This window comes from Microtus oregoni, unplaced genomic scaffold (assembly GCF_018167655.1).
Source record: "Microtus oregoni isolate MIOR12 unplaced genomic scaffold, Mior012 000007F_ref0000211, whole genome shotgun sequence".
In the NCBI taxonomy this organism is placed as follows: Eukaryota; Metazoa; Chordata; class Mammalia; order Rodentia; family Cricetidae; genus Microtus; species Microtus oregoni.
This window is the reverse complement of record NW_024543066.1, coordinates 57,880,460-57,899,915: the sequence shown is the minus strand read 5'-3', so window position 1 is coordinate 57,899,915 and position 19,456 is coordinate 57,880,460. Positions and strand designations below refer to the sequence as shown.

Sequence of the window (19,456 nt, the reverse complement as noted above, 5' to 3'; positions counted from 1 at the left end):
CAGGAAAGGACAAGCTGGGGGCTGGGAGCTGGCTCAGAGGTTAGGAGCACGACCTACACTTCCAGGGGTCCTGAGTTCAATTCCTAGCAACCTCATGTTGGCTCACAACCATCTGTACTGAGATCTGGTGTCCTCTTCTGCTGTGTAGGCATGCACGCAGACAGAACACTATATATGTAATAAGTATATCTTAAAAAAAATAAGTTTTAAAAAGACATAACACTATATACATAATAAATAAATCTTTCAAAAAACACAAAAATAAATAAATTTTAAAAAGACATAGAAGATTAGTGTCTGTGTGTGTGCAAACACATGTCTAGGACCGTGCACATGCAGGACACTGTCAGAAGAGAGCACTGGGCCCCTGGAGCTGGAGGTATGGCTGGATTTCACTTTGCAGCCCTGGAGTTCACTCTCTAGACCAGGCTGGCCTCGAGCTCGGCGATCCCCCTGCCTCTGCCTCCTGAGTGCTGGGATTAAAGGTGTGCGTCACCACTGCCTGGCAAAACAGAGTTTCTTTATGTAGCCTTGGCTGTCCTAGAACTACCTCTTGTAGACCAGGCTGGCCTCGAATTCACAGAGATTCCCCTGGCCTTTGCTTCCCGAGTGTTGGGATTAAAGGCCTTGTCCACCACCGCCCAGCCCACTGCTAGTCTCTTAATGGCAAATACTTTCGCCTCACTGGCGCCCTCTAAGGGCTGCAAGGCGCTGTACATGATCCACTAGTGTTTCAGTTCGATACTGACACCTGCTGGTCACATATGGCTCAGCAGCCTTAACCCTGGCACCTGCTTCCTGCCCCCCCCCCCCCCCCCCCCCCCCCGTACTGGAGGACAGGACAGGCTGTGCCAATCTTACCTGCCCGAGCCTGAAGATACTTGTGATAACGCTGTTCTCCCGCACCACTCAATGACCTTCAGCGCTTCCCTCACCGACCCCCCATATTAAAAATCTTAAAAAGCCGGACTCTGCATCGTTCTCAGTACCACAAGAATATTAGGCAGCAAGAAAGAAGCAGTTGAGGCAGAGGGTGTGCAATCGGCCCGTCCCACCTCAGAGTCCGAGCTTCCTACAGAATTCCATTCCTTCTGACCTTTGTCTTATTTCTAGGTTGCTCTCGGGACACGGGTCTTCTTGGTGACAGTGATGATGAACCGGAGGTTGAGAGTAGGTGGGCGGGGCTTGGGGTGGGGCTAGACCAAAGGGCCTCTTAGGAGCTTCTCCATTCTGATAGCTCTCAGGAACAACCGAGGCGAGACTGGCACCCAGCAGGTGAGAGGGTGGCAGTGAGAGAAGGGCACGTTTTGGGGTGACAGTGCGGGATACTCCTACCCATTTACCCTGACCTTCCTTTCTGTATTGGGGAATCCTTGAGTCCCCACGAGAACCACTGTAGCGGATGGGGCAAGGCATATCTGGAAGAGAGACCTGGCCTTGGCTGGCCTTGGATGAGGGCTGAGTGCAGGCTGAGGGAATGGAGGTGCACAGTGGGGCACGGCGGAGGTTTAGAGACGTAAAATCTCTTTGGGCATGGAAGGACAGTGGCACAGAGGGAAAGCTTAGCTAGGCTCAAGGGTCACGAGGATGACGACGTAGAGGCTAGAAAGAGAAGGCCAGAGACAGAGAGACGTTGAGAGGACAGGGACCTAACTGGAGATGGCAGTAGAGGCAATGGGAGGCCAGGATGGCAGGAAGGCTCATATGGAGCAGTCACCCCCACTGTGGAGGGCAGTCCTACCGAGCCCAGGGCAAGCCAGGAACAAATCAAGGCTACAGCTTCCCGGTGGAGTGGTTCAGCTGGAGGAGAAAGCCCCCTGGCTAGTCTCCCTCTGCCTCTTCAGACTCCCATTTTCATTTGGGGGAGAGGGTGAGGTTGCTCCTCATTGCGGTCACAGCCACATCCTGCAGAGCAGGGGAGGGGGAAGTAAGAAGCAAAACAAGCAGAAGCACAGTGGAGGACCATGGCCTCGCCTTAGGCACCGGCTCCACCACCAGGAGGGCCTCAGCTCCAACCCCACTGCTGCCGCCCAGCCTTCCTCAGGGGGCTGACACCTTATTGGTACCACTCCTTGACAGAAGGGGCTTTGGGGGGATTATTTAACTTGTAGCCTAATATTTTTTACAATTGTTTTATTTTAAATTATGTATATGATTGTAGCTGGGGAGGCCAAAGTTGTTGATTCCCCTGAGGCTGGAGTTATGGGCAATGGTGAGTCGCCTATGAGTGTGTGGGTCCAGCTACCTCTCCCGCTCCTCGAAGCCGGTTTCTCATTTACTAGGACAAGTAGCTTAAGTTCTCTTAGCCTTGCTGGGCGGTGGTGGCGCATGCCTTTAATCCCAGCACTTGGGAGACAGAGGCAGGCCTGCTCTATAGAGCGAGTTCCAGGACAAGCTGGACTGACTATACAGAGAAACCCTGTCTCAAACAAACAAACAAACAAGAAGTTCTCTTAGCCTGGAGACTGGAAACCGAGACAGTTCATATTAAGCACCTGCACACAGTAGGCCTCTGAAAATGCCAAGTGCTCCCCACCCCCCACGAGACAGGATTTCTCTGTTTAACAGCTCTGGCTGTCCCGGAACTCACTCTGTAGACCAGCCTGGGCTTGAACTCACAGAGATCCGCCTGCCTCTGCCTCCCAGGTGCTGGGACTAAAAGTGTGCGCCACCACCGCCTGGCACCAAGACTTCTTATTAGGATTCTAGAGACCCGTATAATCCCACTTCTTTTAAGGTTCTATGGTACCCTACTGACATGGGCTTTTTTGATCCGAAGCCTGGAGACACGAGGGTAGTGCCTATGTTTCTTGATGCAGGATACACATTTAGCATCCGTAACTGGTATCTGTTCAAATTTCCTGCCAAATGGGCACTAGGCTCTCCATCGTGGCAGTAGTTTCCTGCTCTAAGAACCCAATTATTGGGCTGGAGAGATGGCTCAGAGGTTAAGAGCACTGACTGCTCTTCCAGGGGTCCTGAGTTCAATTCCCAGCAACCACATGGCGGCTCAGGGCCATCTATAATGAGATCTGGTGCCCTCTTCTATGGTGTAGGTACGCAGGCAGAACTCTGTACATAATACATAAATAAATCTTAAAAAGAAAAAAAAAAGAACCCAATTATGACCACGCTCCTCCGGCCAAGGCTCTCCCTGCTCCTCTGTGCTGTTTTGGAGAGGCACAAGTCTGAGTTTACAGAAATAAAGGGAAAAGCAGAAGCAAGGCTTACAGGATGGAGGGGCCCCATGGGGAGAGGGAAGACAAAGCAGCCAAAACAAAGAAAATGGGGAAAAGCCATTTCTCTCTCTTTCTCTAAGGACGCCTGTGGCCTCTTCTAGGGACTGACCACATACCCACCCCAGTGCCATGGAGTCCTTCAGCTCGAAGAGTCTGGCGCTACAAGCAGAGAAGAAGCTACTGAGTAAAATGGCAGGTCGGTCCGTAGCTCATCTCTTTATCGACGAGACCAGCAGCGAGGTGTTAGATGAGCTTTACCGTGTGTCCAAAGAGTACACGCACAGCCGGCCCAAGGCACAGCGGGTGCTCAAAGACCTCATCAAGGTGGCTGTCAAGGTGGCCGTGCTGCACCGCAGTGGCTGCTTTGGCCCTGAGGAGCTGGCTCTGGCTACCCGCTTTCGCCAGAAGCTGCGGCAGGGCGCGATGACCGCGCTCAGCTTTGGTGAGGTGGACTTCACCTTTGAGGCTGCTGTGCTAGCGGGCCTGCTCAGAGAGTGCCGGGACGTTCTGTTGGAGCTGGTGGAGCACCACCTCACCCCCAAGTCACATGACCGCATCAGGCACGTGTTTGATCACTACTCTGACCCTGACCTGCTCGCAGCCCTGTACGGGCCCGACTTCACTCAGCACCTGGGCAAGATATGTGACGGGCTCCGAAAGCTGCTGGATGAGGGGAAGCTCTGACTGGACTCTGGCAAAATGACTGACCGGGCTTTCTAACCCTGCTCAAGCGCTTTTCAATCCCTGGCTTCATTCTCCCCCAGGCCGCTCCCACCCACAACTGCTGGCAGAGCACAGCAATGGGCCGACTGAGGTGGCTCTCCCGTCCCGTGCCAGCAAAGGAAACAGCTGACTGAGGAAGACGAAGTGAAACTCGGGTCTGCTTCTCCCAGGAGAACTGCCCGAAACGGGATCCTCCTCTTCCACGAACCCAAAGAAGGGGGCATGGAAGGCCAGAAGCAGGAAGGCGGCGGTCAGAGGCCTCTAGATCTCCTCAAGCTGGAGGGAGCCCTTGGACACATACCAGAGGCTGGGTTCCAAAGTCTCTAGAAGGAGCTGGGGGAGGGGAGGCACAGGGGAAATAAAACCACTAAAACACGCGCAGGGGTCACTGTTTAATCTCTCCAGCTCCACACTCAGGCTGGACATAGAGGCGAGGACTCATCTCGCCGGTTCCCACTTGGGAACAGAAGCAGGCAGCCTCCAGTACTACTGAGCTGCCATGCCTATTCTTCAGTTTCAGGAACAAATACACACTGTACTGCAGATCGGGGCTACCGATTACAAAGAGATACGAGGTGAGGAACACAGGCAGGCTGGGGTGTGCTCTGCAACTGCCTCCTGCACCCCAAGGCATCCTCTTCCACCCCTTAGCCCAGCAGGAGAGGGAAGAAGGTGAAGGGGTGAACTGGGAGGCTGTCAGTACCCGGCCCCACTGCTTCCTCTCAGAGCCAAGAACTGTCAAGAGTTAGGAGGGACTGCTCACTTAGGACCCTGCTTGAGCGCAGGGAGAGACTCAGCCCGTCCAGTCCACCAGTCTCTGTGGTGAGTGTCACTGACTCCTGGCCTCAGTAGCATGCTCGCTAGGGAGGCGAGAGGCGGGAAGGGGAAGCAGCCCGCTCCCAGCTCTGGCTTTCCCTCTCTTCAATGATACAGAAATCACATTATTTCAGTTAAGAGGAGGAGGGAGTTAGATATAGCAAATAAATATTACTTCAATATAGCACCAAATAAATTAGGTAACGTCATTAAACATGGGGGTGGGGTCCTCTGCTTCCCTGCTCTAACCCAGGGAATGGTGGAAGAGACAGTAAGGCTGTAAAGGAGCCTTTGAATCTAAAGCACAACGCTAGATTCAGCCCAAGAACTGGGAAGAGTTCTGTTCCCATTCCCAACTCTTGGCAAAAAGTGTCCCCAGCTGAGGAAATCTTGACAGAGCTGGACAAAATGGCCGGAGAGGAATGAGGCAGGCTGGGAAGCTCTGCTTTTGAGCCTCACCTTAGACTCCTCCCAGCTCAACTGTTCCTTCCCAGCCTGCTTCTTGCATCAGTCTGGGGACATCAGAGTTTGAAGATCTCATCTTCCTGATCCTGCAGTGTTTGGGTCCGGGAAGTTCGGGTCAGTGGTACCGTCAGAGTTTGAAGATCTCATCCTCCTGATCCCGCAGTGTTTGGGTCCGGGAGGTCCGGGTCAGTGGTACCGGACCGAGCACTGCTCGCTGCTGCGTCCTAGGGGAGCTGAAGTGGAGCCCTGTGCCCTCCTCAGGGACCCTGCAGGTGAGGAAAGAGCAAGAGTGAGGGAGAACCTGAGAATGGACCCAGTGCAAGGTGTGAGGGCTGCCTTCCTTTGCTTCATGAGGTGCACAGAGTCTCAATGTCACCGGGAAAACCCCTTGTCCTCACACTGCGCACAGTTCTTACCTCAGGGAGAACTGTGAGAACACAGAGGCCACAGAACCTACTTTCCCACTGCCTCACCCCCTTCCAGTTGCCACTGGCTCTGCTCACAGCCTCGGAACCATATGGGGAAAAGGATATCCTCCGTTTCCAGGCCATTCTGTTATTAGTTTGTGGTTCGCTAAAAGAGAGGGGTTTGTGCAGGGCCTTCGAGGGGTCAGCCGGAGACTCACCCACTTTCCCCTTTCCTCAGCTTCTGGGCAGCAGCCTTCTTTGATAGGCTGATCTGTGAATCGAGCTTCTTAAGGAAATCAGAGGCAGAAAGGTCATGGATGGGTGTGGAGGTTTCCTGGTGTGGCGGGAGGGCTTCACCATTGGCCCGGCCTGAACCTGACTCTTGATTCTTCCTCTTCCCTGAAAGTGAACCAGCGCCATCTTTCCTGGGTCGTACCTCCTCCTCTCCATCATTTTCCTCCTCAGAATCCAAACCATTAAACAGGTCTCTGGGCTCTGTCAGGATGGGGATGTAGAGGGTTTTCTTCAGGAAGATGGAGTCATTAGTATAAAGGCGGTTTGTGCGCTTAATCTGTTCCATCTTAAAAAACAAAACAAAACAAAAAACACCCAAAATGAATGACCAACAGTAAAATCCACCCTTTTTTTCCCCCGAGACAAGGTTTCTCTGTAGCTTTTGGAGCCTGTCCTGGAACTAGCTCTTGTAGACCAGACTGGCCTCAAACTCACAGAGATCCACCTGCCTGTGCCTCCCAAGTGCTGGGATTAAAGGCATGCTCGACCACTGCCCGGCTAAATTCACCAATCTTATATAGCATCTCAAACTTTTTGTTTTCTCTTTTGCTATGTAGGCCAAGCTAATGTCAAACCAAGCCTGGCTCAGGATCTAGGACTCTTGTCGTTGGTACGGTGGTGAGGATATGTGCACTTCAGCGGAGCCCAGACTGCTGCACTGTTTCATGCCTGCACCCACCGGGCCATCTTCCCAAGCCACCACCGCAAACGTTTTCAGTCGTACAAGTCTTTGACTCCATGATACACCAGCTCAAGCATAAAGGCTGCTGTTAATCGTGTTTTACCGTTTTCCTATTTTCTAGTCTTAGGACACTTTCACATTTTTAAAAATTATTGCAGCAGAAAACAAAAAAACAACCTACAACCCTTTCATCTATTTAAGGCAGCAAACAGGAGTGGTGGCAAAAGCCTCCTACCCCAGCTCCCTAGGGGCAGCCAAGAAGAGTCTGAAGCTAGCTTGAGTTCCCAGGGACGTTGTCTCAAACAAAACAGAACAAGCTAGTAGTATTTAAAGCTAACAATTAAATAATTAATAACAATAAATTAATTATTAATAATTAAAGCTGAGAGGCTGGAGAGATGGTTTTAATAGTTAAAAGCACTGGCTGCACCGGGCGGTGGTGGTGCACGCCTTTAATCCCAGCACTTGGGAAGCAGAGTCAGGCGGATCTCTTGTGAGTTCGAGACCAGCCTGGTCTACAAGAGCTAGTTCCAGGACAGGCTCCAAAACCACAGAGAAACCCCCTGTCTCGAAAAACCAAAAAAAAAAAAAAAAGCAAGCACTGGCTGCTCTTGCAGAGGGGGACCAATTTCCAGCACCCACACAGTGGTTCACAACCATCCATAACTCTAGTTCTTGGTGATCCAAAACCCTTTTCTGACTTCTGGGGGCACCAGGCACCCCCATGGCACACAGATATACATGCAAGAAAACACTAAAAATAAACTTAAAATAAAATAACAAAGCTGAGCTAGGTGTGGTAGTGTACCTTTCTTTTTCCTGGTTTTTTTGAGACAGGGTTTCTCTGTGTAGCCCTGGCTGTTCTAGAACTTGCTGTATAGACCAGGCTGGCCTCAAACTTAGAGATCCCCCTGCCTCTGCCTTCTGAATGATGGGCTCAAAGGTGTGTGCCACCACTGCCTGGTGACAGTACACATCTTTAATCTCAGCACTTGGAAAGCAGAGGCAGGGGGATTTCTGAGTGTGAAGGCAATCAAGCTACATAATGAGACCTGGTTAACAATAAAATAACTAAATCTGGATGGGGCTGTATTTGTGGCTCTGCGGTGCAGTGTTTGCCTGGCGTGTGCAGAGCCCTGGGCTGGACCTCTAGCAGACCTCCAACAATTATAAATACACAAAACTCTCACACACGTTCTCACAGTCCTATGCCAACACCACACCACTCTCTCTCATCCGGGCTAACTGTTTGTTTAATTGCTCTTCCTCTTTCCTGTCCACAGATCTTCCCCTTGCCATCTAGAAAAGTGAATCTGATTAACCCTCCAGCTGGCTCAGCAACTTCTGTGGCTCCTCTTGGGCTAAACAACAAAATCTAAGTGGGGACTCAAGGCCTTTCTCTAGCTAGCCCACACAGGACGGGTCTAGCCTTGTCTCTTGTCTGCATTCTTCCACTGAGCTACACTTTCAAATCACCAGTTCCCTTGGTCTTGCTATGTGTGGCCCTGGCCTAGAACTCTGAGCCAGCTGTCAGGCTGTGTAACCAAGCCTGGCTTTCAGGCATCCTTTCTTCTTCCTTCCAGACAGGGTTTCTCAGGGTAGATTGGCTGTCCCAAAACTCACTCTATAGACCAGGCTAGCCTCAAACCCACAGAGATACGCCTGCCTTTGCCTCCCGAGTGCTGGGATTGAAGGTGTGCTTCCAGATAGCTGTTAAATTTCCATGTAATTGAGACTAGGCCAGAATTTAGAGACGGAAGGTTAAAAGGAAACTATTTCTGCTCTTAAAGGGCTTGTACACTCAAAAAAAAAAAAAAAAAGCCAGGCGATAGTGGCTCATGCCTTTAATCCCAGCACTCGGGAGGCAGAGGCAGGAGGATCTCTTGTGAGTTCAAGACCAGCCTGGTCTACAGAGCTAGTTCCAGGACAGGCTCCAAAGCCACAGAGAAACCCTGTCTCGAAAAAACCAAAAAAAAAAAAAAAAAAAAAAAAAGAGCTTGTGCACAGCTGGAAGTCAAAGACATAAACATCTGGGTCAGACAGACCTGTAGAAGGGGACACGGAGGGCAAGGTTTCTAAGTCTTCAAGGCCCATAGTGAGGAAAACCTACCATAGCGTCCATCGCTCACACCCATCTCAGCCCTCACGACACAGGAGCACTGTGAGTTCCGGGCCAGCTTAGGCTACACAGTGACATACCGACTAGAAAATCCACCCTCCCCGCCAAACAAAATTCCACATCAACTGATATCCACTCCCACTTCCAAATAAAAACGAATAGTTCCTGGTTTCCCACTCCTCATGACTATTCCTTACATAACCATTGCTTCTTCTCCGTTTCTCACAGAATTTAAACACGAACACAACAGTATACATTTATGTTTTATCTCCAGGAAGGGTTACTATAATGCTTTAAGTACAGCAGGCGTGGGAATTTGTCTAAATTCAACATCTGTTTGTATGTTACCAGTAAAACAGGATCCAGAGGGGATGGCTACAACTTTAACTTTTATGCCCATCAAACTCCTCCTAGGTGTGACCAGAAATACTCGATGTATGTAGAGGGTACTTGTTTTGTGCCTCATTGGAAAGAAAGCACAGCCCTGGAGCGGGAAGAACTAGAGCAGGCACTTGGGGAATTCTACTAACTCTTCCTGACTTGCTGTAAAGGGTTAGCCACTCCCAGTGTTTCTGCGTGACTAATGGTAGTGACTTAAGTAAGACACTGAAACCTCCCTCTGACACTCAAGTTATCTGACCTTCATCAAACTGGTTACCAGGGCTGCAGAGATGGCTCAGCGGTTGAGAGCACTGCTGCTCTTCCAAGGACCCGGCTTCAATTCCCAGCACCCACATGACAGCTCACAGCCGTCTAACTCCGGTTCCAGGGGACCTGAAACCCTCATACAACAGACATACCTGCAGGCTAACTGGTTATCAGTCTTAAGTCTCAGGTTGATAGGTCCACCCCCAACCCCACCACCCCCGCGGCCAGCCCAATCCACAGGAGCTGCTCCTCCCACTGGGAGAGTGGGGCGGATGTGTCCCAACTAGATAGTACTGCACTGAGATGTGAAAACAAGTAAGAAGGGCAAAGCAGACACAATATAATTAATATAACGTCAGGGAAGCCTGCTTAGCGGGTCACAACTCTCTCCTAAATGGTCATCACAGCCCCAATCCTTGGAAGACTCACCGTCACCCCATATTTGAGAGCTAGTCCAGCCAGGGTATCTCCAGGCTTCAGCTGATGCTCCAGGCGTCTTTCCCTCACTGGGGAGCAGGACGATTGTACCAGGCTTCCATAAGAACGAGCACGGCTCCCTTGCAGCAGCCCTGACCCCCCGAGTGGGGGCTGTCTAGAGGGAGAAGCCATCTCCTCGGGATGCCAAGACCTACGGTCACAACTGAGGAAAGCCTGGCTCAGTGGCCAACAGTGAGAGCCGAACGCAAGGAATAGATATTCAGGGAATTCCTTTTCCGTTCTCTCGTCTCTCTTCAGTCTCGTGGCTCTCGAGAGACTACATTGGTCTTCCTCCTCTTTCTGCAGCTTACCGAGCGAGTACGGGGTCACAGCCCGTACCCGAAGAAGGTTGCCAGACCGGTTACATCTCTCCTTCCTCAAGCCCCTTACTCATAAATATCTTGCGTGAGTTGTCAGTCGCTGCCCCCCTCGACTTTCGACGCCCCCCTCCAACTCCTCGCAAGCCTGATCTCTGACCTCTGAACCCTAGACTCCCTCACCAACACGCTTCCCTCAGTGTGCCCCCACCTCCCGCAGCCAGGCCGCCGGGAGCGCCCCTATCCTCTCGGCTCCAAATCAGGCCCACCCCCAGGTGGGTTGTGGCTGCGGGCGCTGAGCCTGAGGACTGCGAGAGTTCGCAGTACACAGTCCACTGAGACTCCCGAAGCCTCACTCCACATCGGGATGTCCCACCCCGAAACGCCGGCTCCGCATTCAGGCTCCTGGTCTCCAAACACCTGGATCCTTCGAGATGCGCGGGCCTGTATTCAGGTGAACGGTAAGCTCTTCGAAAAATAGGAAAAAATAATAACTAAAAGACTTCATTTCCCAAGAGGCAAAGCGTCCTCAGGGCGTCAGAGAAAATGCAGGCCCCCTTAGGGCGCTGGAGGCGGGTCTTCCGGCTCGCGCAGTGCATGCGTGGAAATGCATCCTCGGAAGTACAGGCTCAACCTGAAAAAGACAGGAAGCAGAGAAAGCGATACCCTACTCTTCCTACGGTGGCCTGAAGGAGAAGCGAAGTAGGAGAATTTATTATTTCTGGGACTCACAGTTGCGATGTCTTTCAAGAGGGAAGGGGACGACTGGAGTCAGCTCAATGTGCTAAAAGTAAGAAGCCCTAGTGTGAATCAGACCACGGTCAATGGTGGCTCACGCCTTTAATCCCAGCACTTGGGAGGCAAAAGCAGAGTTTGAGGTTCGAGGCCAGCCTGGTCTACACAACTAGTTCTACGACAGCCAAGAAGGCTATACAGAGAAACCCTGTCGCGAAAAACCAAAGAGAGAGGGAGGGAGGGAGGGAGAGAGAGAGAGAGAGAGAGAGAGACTGTGAGACTGCTCAGCTTCAGCTGCACTGTTAGGGGACCAGAACTGAGTGATGCCTCCTTCTTACCCTATGGTCTGCATGGCCCCGTTCCATTTGACTCTTTATCCCTTTCATCCATCCCACTTCCTCATTTCTCCTGTCCTGCTCTCTGCAGAAACGACGGGTTGGAGACTTGCTGGCCAGCTACATCCCAGAGGATGAGGCGCTGATGCTGCGGGATGGACGGTGAGCGTGAAGGGTGGATCGAGCCTGGGTATTGCGATCAGAGGCTCAACAGACTTTTGTTACTGAGTAGTTCAGGAGTATGGTAGGATTCTTTGGTGGGAAGTGGCGATTGGAAGAAGTGCTTTGACAGGCGGAGCCCCTGCTCCAGCAGGAACAGCCCCACCGCCTGCTCTGGAACTCGCACGGGTTTATCATTCACTTCACTTCTCCTTTCCGTAGCTTTGCGTGTGCCATTTGCCCCCATCGCCCAGTACTGGACACCCTGGCCATGCTGACTGCCCACCGTGCAGGCAAGAAGCATCTGTCCAGTAAGTATAGGGGAAGGAGGGAAGGGAAGAATGATGGAGAATAAACTCTGGACTTTTAGTTTAGCAAACCCCCTGCTGTTGTGCTTTGCATCCCCTTTGCTTTTCAGGTCTGAAGCTCTTCTATGGCAAAAAGCAGGCAGGCAAGGAAACAGAGCAAAATCCAAGGCAGCAGAAAGACCTGAAGACAGAAACCAAAGCTGAGGTGCGAGAGCGGGTCAGGTGTTCCGGCTGTATTGCATGCTCCAGACCTGAAGGGACTTTTGCTCTCGCAGCTCTGATCTGTCTCTTTCCTCCCTAAACAGGCGCCTTTGCTAACCCAGACCCGATTGATCACGCAGAGTGCTCTGCACAGAGCTCCCCACTATAACAGCTGCTGCCGGAGGAAACACAGGTTTGTGGACTTGGACACCCGAGTGGGAAAGGGTAGAAGGAAGTAGATGCCTCTAAAGTTATTGCTCTCCAAAGTGTATTCTGAGCAATACTAATATTTATTGTATTGTGGAGATGTTTAAAGAAAAATGAGGGGCTGGAGAGATAGCTCAGAGGTTAAGAGCATTGCCTGCTCTTCCAAAGGTCCTGAATTCAATTCCCAGTAACCACATGGTGGCTTACAACCGTCTGTAATGGAGTCTGGTGCCCTCTTCTGGCCTGCAGACATACACACAGACAGAATATTGTATACATAATTAATAAATATTTAAAAAAAGAAAGAAAAATGATAGTTTATGACTTTTAAGATAAATTTTAGAAAGTGGGGACTAGTAACATTGAACTGGGCAGTGGTGGCGTACGCCTTTAATCCCAGCACTTGTGAGGCAGAGGCAGGCAGATCTCTGTGAGTTCAAGGCCATTCTGGTGCAGAGTAAGACCCTGTCCCCGTCTCAGTTCAGGAGCTCAGCTCAGGAAGCACTGCTCTGAGGGCTTGGGAGGCATGGTAACTGCTGCTTTCCTTCAATGCATTGCAAGACTTGGGTTCTTCTCTACACAGACCGGAAGCCCCTGCTCCCTCTGTCTCCAGTTCTCCTTTGCCAGCCCCAGAGGTTGGACTCCAGAGTGCAAAGATCAGTAGGGAACCCGAACCTAAGGCAGGATCGCATGCCAAAGAGTCATCTGCTCCCATGAGCCCCACGAAACGACGAATCCTGAACCATTACCTTACCCTTCGAAGGTTAGTCCGCCAATCACATTCTTTGGGTTGCCTTCACTTTTCCCTGACCCACCCTTTTCAAACCAATCCAGCTGCTTTTTTTTTTTAATCACCAGTAACTTTTTATTTAAATTACATTTATTTATTTATGTTGGGGTACACTTGTGTAAGTCAGAGGGCGACCTATGTGGGTTGGTCCTTTCTTTCTACCCTGTGGGTCCCGGGGTTGGGACTCAGCACCGTGAACCTTATTCATAAAATTCTTCTCTGCTGGGCGGTGGTGACACACACCTTTAATCCCAGCACTTGGGAGGCAGAGAATGATGTAGGATTCTCCTCTGTATGCTGTGAATATGTTTTATTACCTAAGTGGTTAATGAATAAAGCTGTTTCTGTCAGTGGCTTAGCAGAGCAAAGCCAGGCCGGAAATTCAAACAGAGAGAGAGAGAGAGAGAGAGAGAGAGAGAGAGAGAAGGCGGAGTCAGGGAGACACCGTGTAACTGCTGAAGGAGAAAGATGCCTATTGCCTACCAGTGGGCCACAGCCGTGTGATACATAGCTTGATAGAAATGGGTTAATTTAAGATGTAAGAGCTAGCTAGAAATACACCTGAGACATTGGCTAAACGGTGCTGTAATTAATATAGTTTCTTTGTGATTATTCGGATCTGGGTGGCCAAGAAACGGATGAGCAGTCTCCGCCTACAGAAGCAGGCGAATCTTTGAGTTTGAGGCCAGCCTGGTCTACAGAAGCGAGTGAGTGCCAGGACAGACTCCAGAGCTACACTGAGAAACCCTGTCTCTATAAACAAACAAACCAAAAGACCTCTCTCCTGACCCATTGTCTTTTCTCTGATGTTTCCAGCTCGGGATGGGTCCCAGATGGACAAGGCCGATGGATAAAAGATGAGAATGTTGAATTTGACTCGGATGAGGAAGAGCCCCCTGATCTCCCCATGGACTAACAACCCCTCGCCCCATTTCTTCCACAGATAAACTGTAGTTGTTCCTTGTTCGACCTTAGGATTTCAAATCTGTTCCTCTCAGCCTGGCCACTCCTTTCCTGCAGCGTCCATGGCTCCATACTCTGACCCCTCCCCCACTCTCTACCAAAGCCTTGCCAAGCGTCAGCTGCATTCAGCCCGGTGCCCTATTAATAAGTCTGTCAGGAGGAGGTCCCTGCCCTTCGTGTAGTCTGACTCCCTCCCCACCTCCACCCTCAGTCCCTTTCCTTCAGCTCACATGTGGATGGCCAATGGGCACAGGAGCTCTGGCCACCTCTGTCTGCAGAGAGCACTGCAGCCAAGTGCCCTGGGAAGAGACTGAAGCCTTTGGCAGATTTATGGGGAACACAAGGAACAGAGCTTCCCCTCCTCCTAGTAACCTGAACCTCCCTGCCTGCTGATCCCCAGAGTATAAATAATCCCTTGATGAACTGGCAGTAACCCTTGAGGGGTAGCGCCAAGATTCCCACCCCAACCCAAGGAAGGAGACAGGCGGCGTGAACAAAAGGGATTTTATTTACAGGAAAGGGAAGAGAGATGAGGACTTATGTGTCCAGGGCTCTCATCTCTTGTTAGCAAAAGGAAGCGTGACACTATCTCTTCTTTTGCTGGCGACCTATAAAGGGAGAATGGTGACACAGCTTCATCTCTTGTTTTGGCAAGGGTGTGTTTCTCTTCCCCTTTCCTTAGACTATAAACTGCTGCCCCATGCCACCTCAGGGGCCTGTCCCATGTTAACAACAAATCAAGAACACACTGGGAAATAAGAGGACGTGTTTCTGGGTGGTACTGTCATGCCGAGCTCCCACCCGCTTCTCTACAGATGTGTGCTGGGGGAAGATGGACTTTGTATCTGTTTCTCACTCATTCCTCTCCGCGTGTGTGCCAGCTACCCAAGCCTCCATCACTAAGTCTGTTTTCAGTGCCCATCTCGGCACTTGCCCTCGTCTCTACACGGGCTCCACAGCTACTTACGCAGCTCGTTGTTCCGGGTCATGGCCTGGGCCGCCCGAGCTCGTGGTCCCTGTTGTGTAAAGTGGTACCCGAAGCGCACAATAGAGGGACACTGCTCTAACACAGTGGCCATTTCCATCTCCACTGCATCACCAGGCCATTGGCGCTGAGGAGAGAGGCAGAAGCTGTCAGAAACCTATGGTTCTTCAGCCCAGCCACGGGTCTCCGGGAAGTTGAGAGGCTTGTTTCTCTAGAGTAGGTGAAGGGAGTGCTGGTCCCCTTGCTGCCCAATAAGCTGCCCAGGGAGGAACTCAGTGGGTGTTAGCTGGATGAGTGACCCTGGGGTCGGAATGCTGACCTGGTTATCTACACGGAGCTCGGTAAGAGTGGCGTTCTCCCGAACTGCCTTCAGCACAGCCATGAGCCCTGTGCTGCTGATGAAGTTGGATTCAATGTTCAGGCTCTGGAGACTACGGTTCTCACGCAACATGTCAGCTACCGCCTGGGTGGTAGGGACTTGTGTTAAGGTTGGGGACAGGTTCGTAGGTGACTGAGGAGAGGCAGAAGGGGAGCAGGAGGGACACAGCCCTTTGCAGTTCCCTGAGGAGCCAGGGTTGGGGAGTCGGTGAAAGCGTGAAGGTTAAGATCACCGGCAGGATCGAGGCTACTAGAGAAGGTTGTTTTTTGGGGGGAAATGCCTTGGAACTTCAGAGTTGTGAGCCAGAGAGGTAAGGGTACGGGATCTCTGAGGGCTGCCATATAACTCATGATGGGAACAGCACCCCCCAGTGTGACCAGAAAGACAGCCCTTGCCAGGAGTGCATGGCAGGGTATGGGAAGAGGACTGGGGACAGCAGCCAGCCTTACATTGGCGATGGGGTCACCACTCTTTGTAGCCACCAGACTGAAGCTCCGGACATAGGTGTTAGTCTTCATTGCTTCACATAACTCACTGAGCACGGGTATCGGGATGTCCTAAGGGACACAGGATGGGGACTAAAGATCCTCATGCCTCCACAGCTATTCCTGCTACGATTTGGGGATGGGAGTCAAATACCTGTATGTTATTGAGGTTCACTTCCTCCAGCTCTTTGTCATTACTCCGCACTCTCTTTAGCATTTCCTCAATGTTTGTGGGATTTGGGGGTTCATCTGGTACTGGCTTATACTTGTCAGGCTGTACCACACCTGGTGGGGATAAGAGCCGAGAGGGAACCCCAACATATCCCTTACTCCATCTCCCCACTTGCTCTCTAAACCTTCAGGCAGCATGTCTCACAGTGGAGCCTCCTCAGCCCCTGGAGCTCCCCCAGCACACTCACTGCTAATGCCTTCGGTGTTACAGATCTCCCCGCTGCAGATGGCATCGTAGTATTGCTTGTTGCTCATCAGTGTGTACATGCCCAGGATGGCTGGTGAGGGTAAGCAGAGGGACATGGCAGTTAAGGCACCTGCCACAGGCCTGCCTCCTGCCTCTCTCCTGAAGCAGTTCCACAGCCTGACCGTCCACTCTTGCCGAGCTTCTCACCCTCCCTCAGCTCCAGGAGTCTCTTCCATGCACCTGCCTTAGAGTGATTTCTAGAATTTGAGAGGGCTCGGGGAGCCCCTTGAGGAGCCGCTAGAGGGTGAGGCCTGTCTGCAGACAAGATCTTCTGCTGCTTTCAGCCTCATCTGCCTTTATGATCCCTGGAAGGTTACTCCTGGGATGTTATCTTATTAAATTAAAAAAAAAAAAGAATGAACCAGTGTACAAGCAAACAAATAAAAGTTAAAAACCACTGCCTTAGGCTTTCTCAGATGTCCATGTTCTGGCTTGGACTTTTCCCTCTAGTTCTGTATCAAGGTAAAGATGGCACAAGCCCCATCCTCCCACCTTCCTTGACTTCCCGGCTGCCCACCTGCAATGTCACACATTTCAGCATCTGTAGCATGGGACAGTGCCTCCTCCAGTTCGGGCTCCAGTGTAATCTGCTCCTCTGCTGGGATTTCTCTCTTGGGCTGAATATAGGGTTTCCCTGATGGAGGGATGAAGGACAGTTCGGGAAGAGCATCCACCTTCCTTTATTTCTCCATGTGGGGTCAGACTGAAGCCTGAATTCCCCACAAGCACAGGACCCTTGAGTCCTGTCCTCTCCACTCTTGGAAAAACTGAAGAGTACACACATGCTGGTGAGGCAGCATGTGTCTGCAATCCCAGCATTTGGTAAACTGAGCTAGCAGTCTGCTAGCTCAGGGCCAACCTGGGCTACACAGTGAGATCCTACCTCAAAAAAAAAATTGAAAACAACAAAAATCGAAGAGAACAAACTAGCATGCAGGTGTCCAGCACTGGAATTCCTGATAGATGGTTGCTAGAAAGGGGAGGGGAGCTAACGGAAAAGTGCCAGGGACAGCCGTTTGCTTCCTGTAGGGCATAGATGTTAGGGTGCCCGTACCTTTCTTCTCGCCAGTGAAGGGCACCAAGTCATCACGTTCCTTGACTTCCAGTGCCTGCTGCTCCAGGTACTGCAACAGGGCATCTCGGTCTAGTGGCCCTGTTGGACTCTTCTTTGTCTGGTCACGTTGTCTCAGTCCAGCTGGCAGGAGCATATTCTTAGGGATGAGTTTTGGGGAACAAATCAGGCACTCTCCAGACATCTTTTCCCTGGCCCTTCTAGGATTCCAGGTCCTATTGGTAGCCCCGGTCACAGCCACCCAACATCCACTCCTTCCCGCATGTGCGGGATGCTCTGACCCCTGTGCTGGTTCCCTGGCTCAGGCACTGGTCTCAGCCACCCAGCATCCACTCCTTCCCGCATGTGTAGGGATGCTCCGGTCCCTGTGCTGGTGCCCCTACCTCAGGGTCCATTTCTTGTAGCTCACAGTCCAGCTGTTCCAGCTCTTCGGGGCTCAAGGTCCTTAGGATCTCATCTTCATCTATGTCTCTGTATTTCTCCAGTTCCTTCTGATATGATGACATGGTGGCCCCTCCCCCTCCCCACCGTGCGACACTCACAGCCTGGAGGGATATGGGAAAAGGTGTTGAACATGGATACTGAGGACACAGAAGTCCAGCCATGGTTAGAACACTGAGCTAGACACCTTGGAGACCAGGGTCTACTGGGGACGGAAAGATTAGACCGTTCATTGTTACAGTTTCCTTCCTGGTTCCTGCACTTTGCAGCCATTCTGGCTGAGGAGTCTAAGCTCCAGGCTGGGTCTGCGCACCCACTGTGATGGAGAAAAACTGACAGGGCCCTCCCCTACTTTACCCGACAGTGTCTCTTGCCCTGACACAGCTGCTGGAGGCCCTGTCAGCACAGTGGCTGCATGCCCAGTTCCCACTGAAAGGTGGGAGGGGGTGACAGAGAGCTCCAGGGAAATTCCTCCTCTCTTCCCCAACACCCAGGCCTCTTCCAAAACTGGTAAGTGAGGAAGAATGGCTGGGTTGGATTGGCGGCCTCTTATGCCATTCTCATTTCCTCCTTTATTGTAAAGGACCAAGATCTTACTTTTTGTATTTGCTAAAATTCTAAACTGTGAGGGGAAAGTAAGGCTTAGAAGCTGGGGCACTTCCAGATTGGGAGAAGGGCAATATGGCCTCAGAAGGCATTCGGTTCCCATAATCTGTCACCAGAAAGGTGACACCAGAGCTCTGGACAAAAACAACAAAGCCTTCTAAATGGGGTAGTGGGACGAGTAAGCTTTTCACTGTGTGAAGAATGCTCCCGACCTCTACATACACATCATGCTTAACATGGAAGATGATCCTGAAAGGGAGACATTAGCAACATAAGCCGCACAGAGTCAGGACAGGGACGTCGCAGAAACATAGAGTGACAGAGGCAAGGACACACCAGCTCACTTCCCCTGGGGCCACTCTTCCTTCCTATCACCCACCAGGCCCTCACCCAGAAGACCCCTCTTTTCCCACCCACCAGTCCTAGCTGCCACCTCTCACCTCCCCTTGTCAGTTGGTCCGTCTGTTCTACTAGGGCACCGTCCGGTCAGCAGGAGGAGTCTGGTGCCGGGGGAGAGAGTGGGGGAACAGTGAGCTCAGCATTTTATTATTTTAGCTCTGGCCAGGTGGGGAGTGGTGGGAGATCACATATACACAGACCCCATACCTTGCCCAGCCCTGAGAGCCTCTAGTGGCCAGTCCCAGCCATGACACCTTTTCTTCCCCTACGAGCAGAGTCCTCCAGGGGAGATCAGATGACTCCCACTGTGCGGTGCCTGCTCCTGCTCCGTTCAAAGCACCGAACATAGGGTGGTATGTCAGTGCAGCCAGACAGTGCCTCACACCCGTATTCCCGCCACACGGGAGGCTGAGGCAGGGCTGCTACAACATGGAGAACAGCATGAACTATAGCAAAGCCTTTTGTTTTGTTTTTTTGTTTTTGTTTTTCGAGACAGGGTTTCTCTGTGGTTTTGGAGCCTGTCCTGGAACTAGCTCTTGTAGACCAGGCTGGTCTCGAACTCACAGAGATCCACCTGCCTCTGCCTCCCAAGTGCTGGGATTAAAGGTGTGCACCACCATCGCCCGGCTTTGTTTTTGTTTTTTAGAGACAGGGTTTCTCTGTGTCGCCCTGGCTGTCCTGGAACTCATTCTGTAGACCAGGCTGGCCTCGAACTCACAGAGTCAC

General features: G+C 51.5%; 4 protein-coding genes across 4 annotated transcripts; 2 read left to right on the top strand and 2 right to left on the bottom strand.

Annotated features, from left to right (window-relative positions):
* The first annotated feature begins 3,368 nt into the window (after positions 1-3,368).
* Positions 3,369-4,330, top strand: LOC121450579 (tumor necrosis factor alpha-induced protein 8-like protein 2). Its single transcript, XM_041655688.1, has one exon. The coding sequence runs from the start codon at positions 3,369-3,371 to the stop codon at positions 3,921-3,923; it is 555 nt and encodes a 184-aa protein (XP_041511622.1). The 3' UTR covers positions 3,924-4,330.
* On the bottom strand, positions 4,290-10,711 carry LOC121450577 (lysM and putative peptidoglycan-binding domain-containing protein 1). The gene is made up of 3 exons (XM_041655686.1): positions 9,823-10,711; positions 5,869-6,230; positions 4,290-5,509 (listed from the first exon to the last, which is right to left on the bottom strand). The coding sequence occupies exons 1-3, from the start codon at positions 10,000-10,002 to the stop codon at positions 5,371-5,373; spliced, it is 681 nt and encodes a 226-aa protein (XP_041511620.1). The 5' UTR covers positions 10,003-10,711; the 3' UTR covers positions 4,290-5,370.
* Positions 10,712-10,769: 58 nt separating this feature from the next.
* Positions 10,770-13,888, top strand: LOC121450578 (sodium channel modifier 1). Its single transcript, XM_041655687.1, has 7 exons — positions 10,770-10,977; positions 11,349-11,419; positions 11,639-11,727; positions 11,835-11,929; positions 12,030-12,118; positions 12,716-12,895; positions 13,739-13,888. Exons 1-7 carry the CDS (start codon positions 10,927-10,929, stop codon positions 13,836-13,838), a joined length of 675 nt encoding a protein of 224 aa, XP_041511621.1. The 5' UTR covers positions 10,770-10,926; the 3' UTR covers positions 13,839-13,888.
* A 484-nt stretch (positions 13,889-14,372) lies between these two features.
* On the bottom strand, positions 14,373-17,849 carry LOC121450576 (tropomodulin-4). The gene is made up of 9 exons (XM_041655685.1): positions 17,668-17,849; positions 17,267-17,423; positions 16,730-16,846; positions 16,154-16,243; positions 15,889-16,019; positions 15,699-15,806; positions 15,190-15,333; positions 14,853-14,997; positions 14,373-14,493 (listed from the first exon to the last, which is right to left on the bottom strand). The coding sequence occupies exons 1-9, from the start codon at positions 17,788-17,790 to the stop codon at positions 14,471-14,473; spliced, it is 1,038 nt and encodes a 345-aa protein (XP_041511619.1). The 5' UTR covers positions 17,791-17,849; the 3' UTR covers positions 14,373-14,470.
* Positions 17,850-19,456: the final 1,607 nt, after the last annotated feature.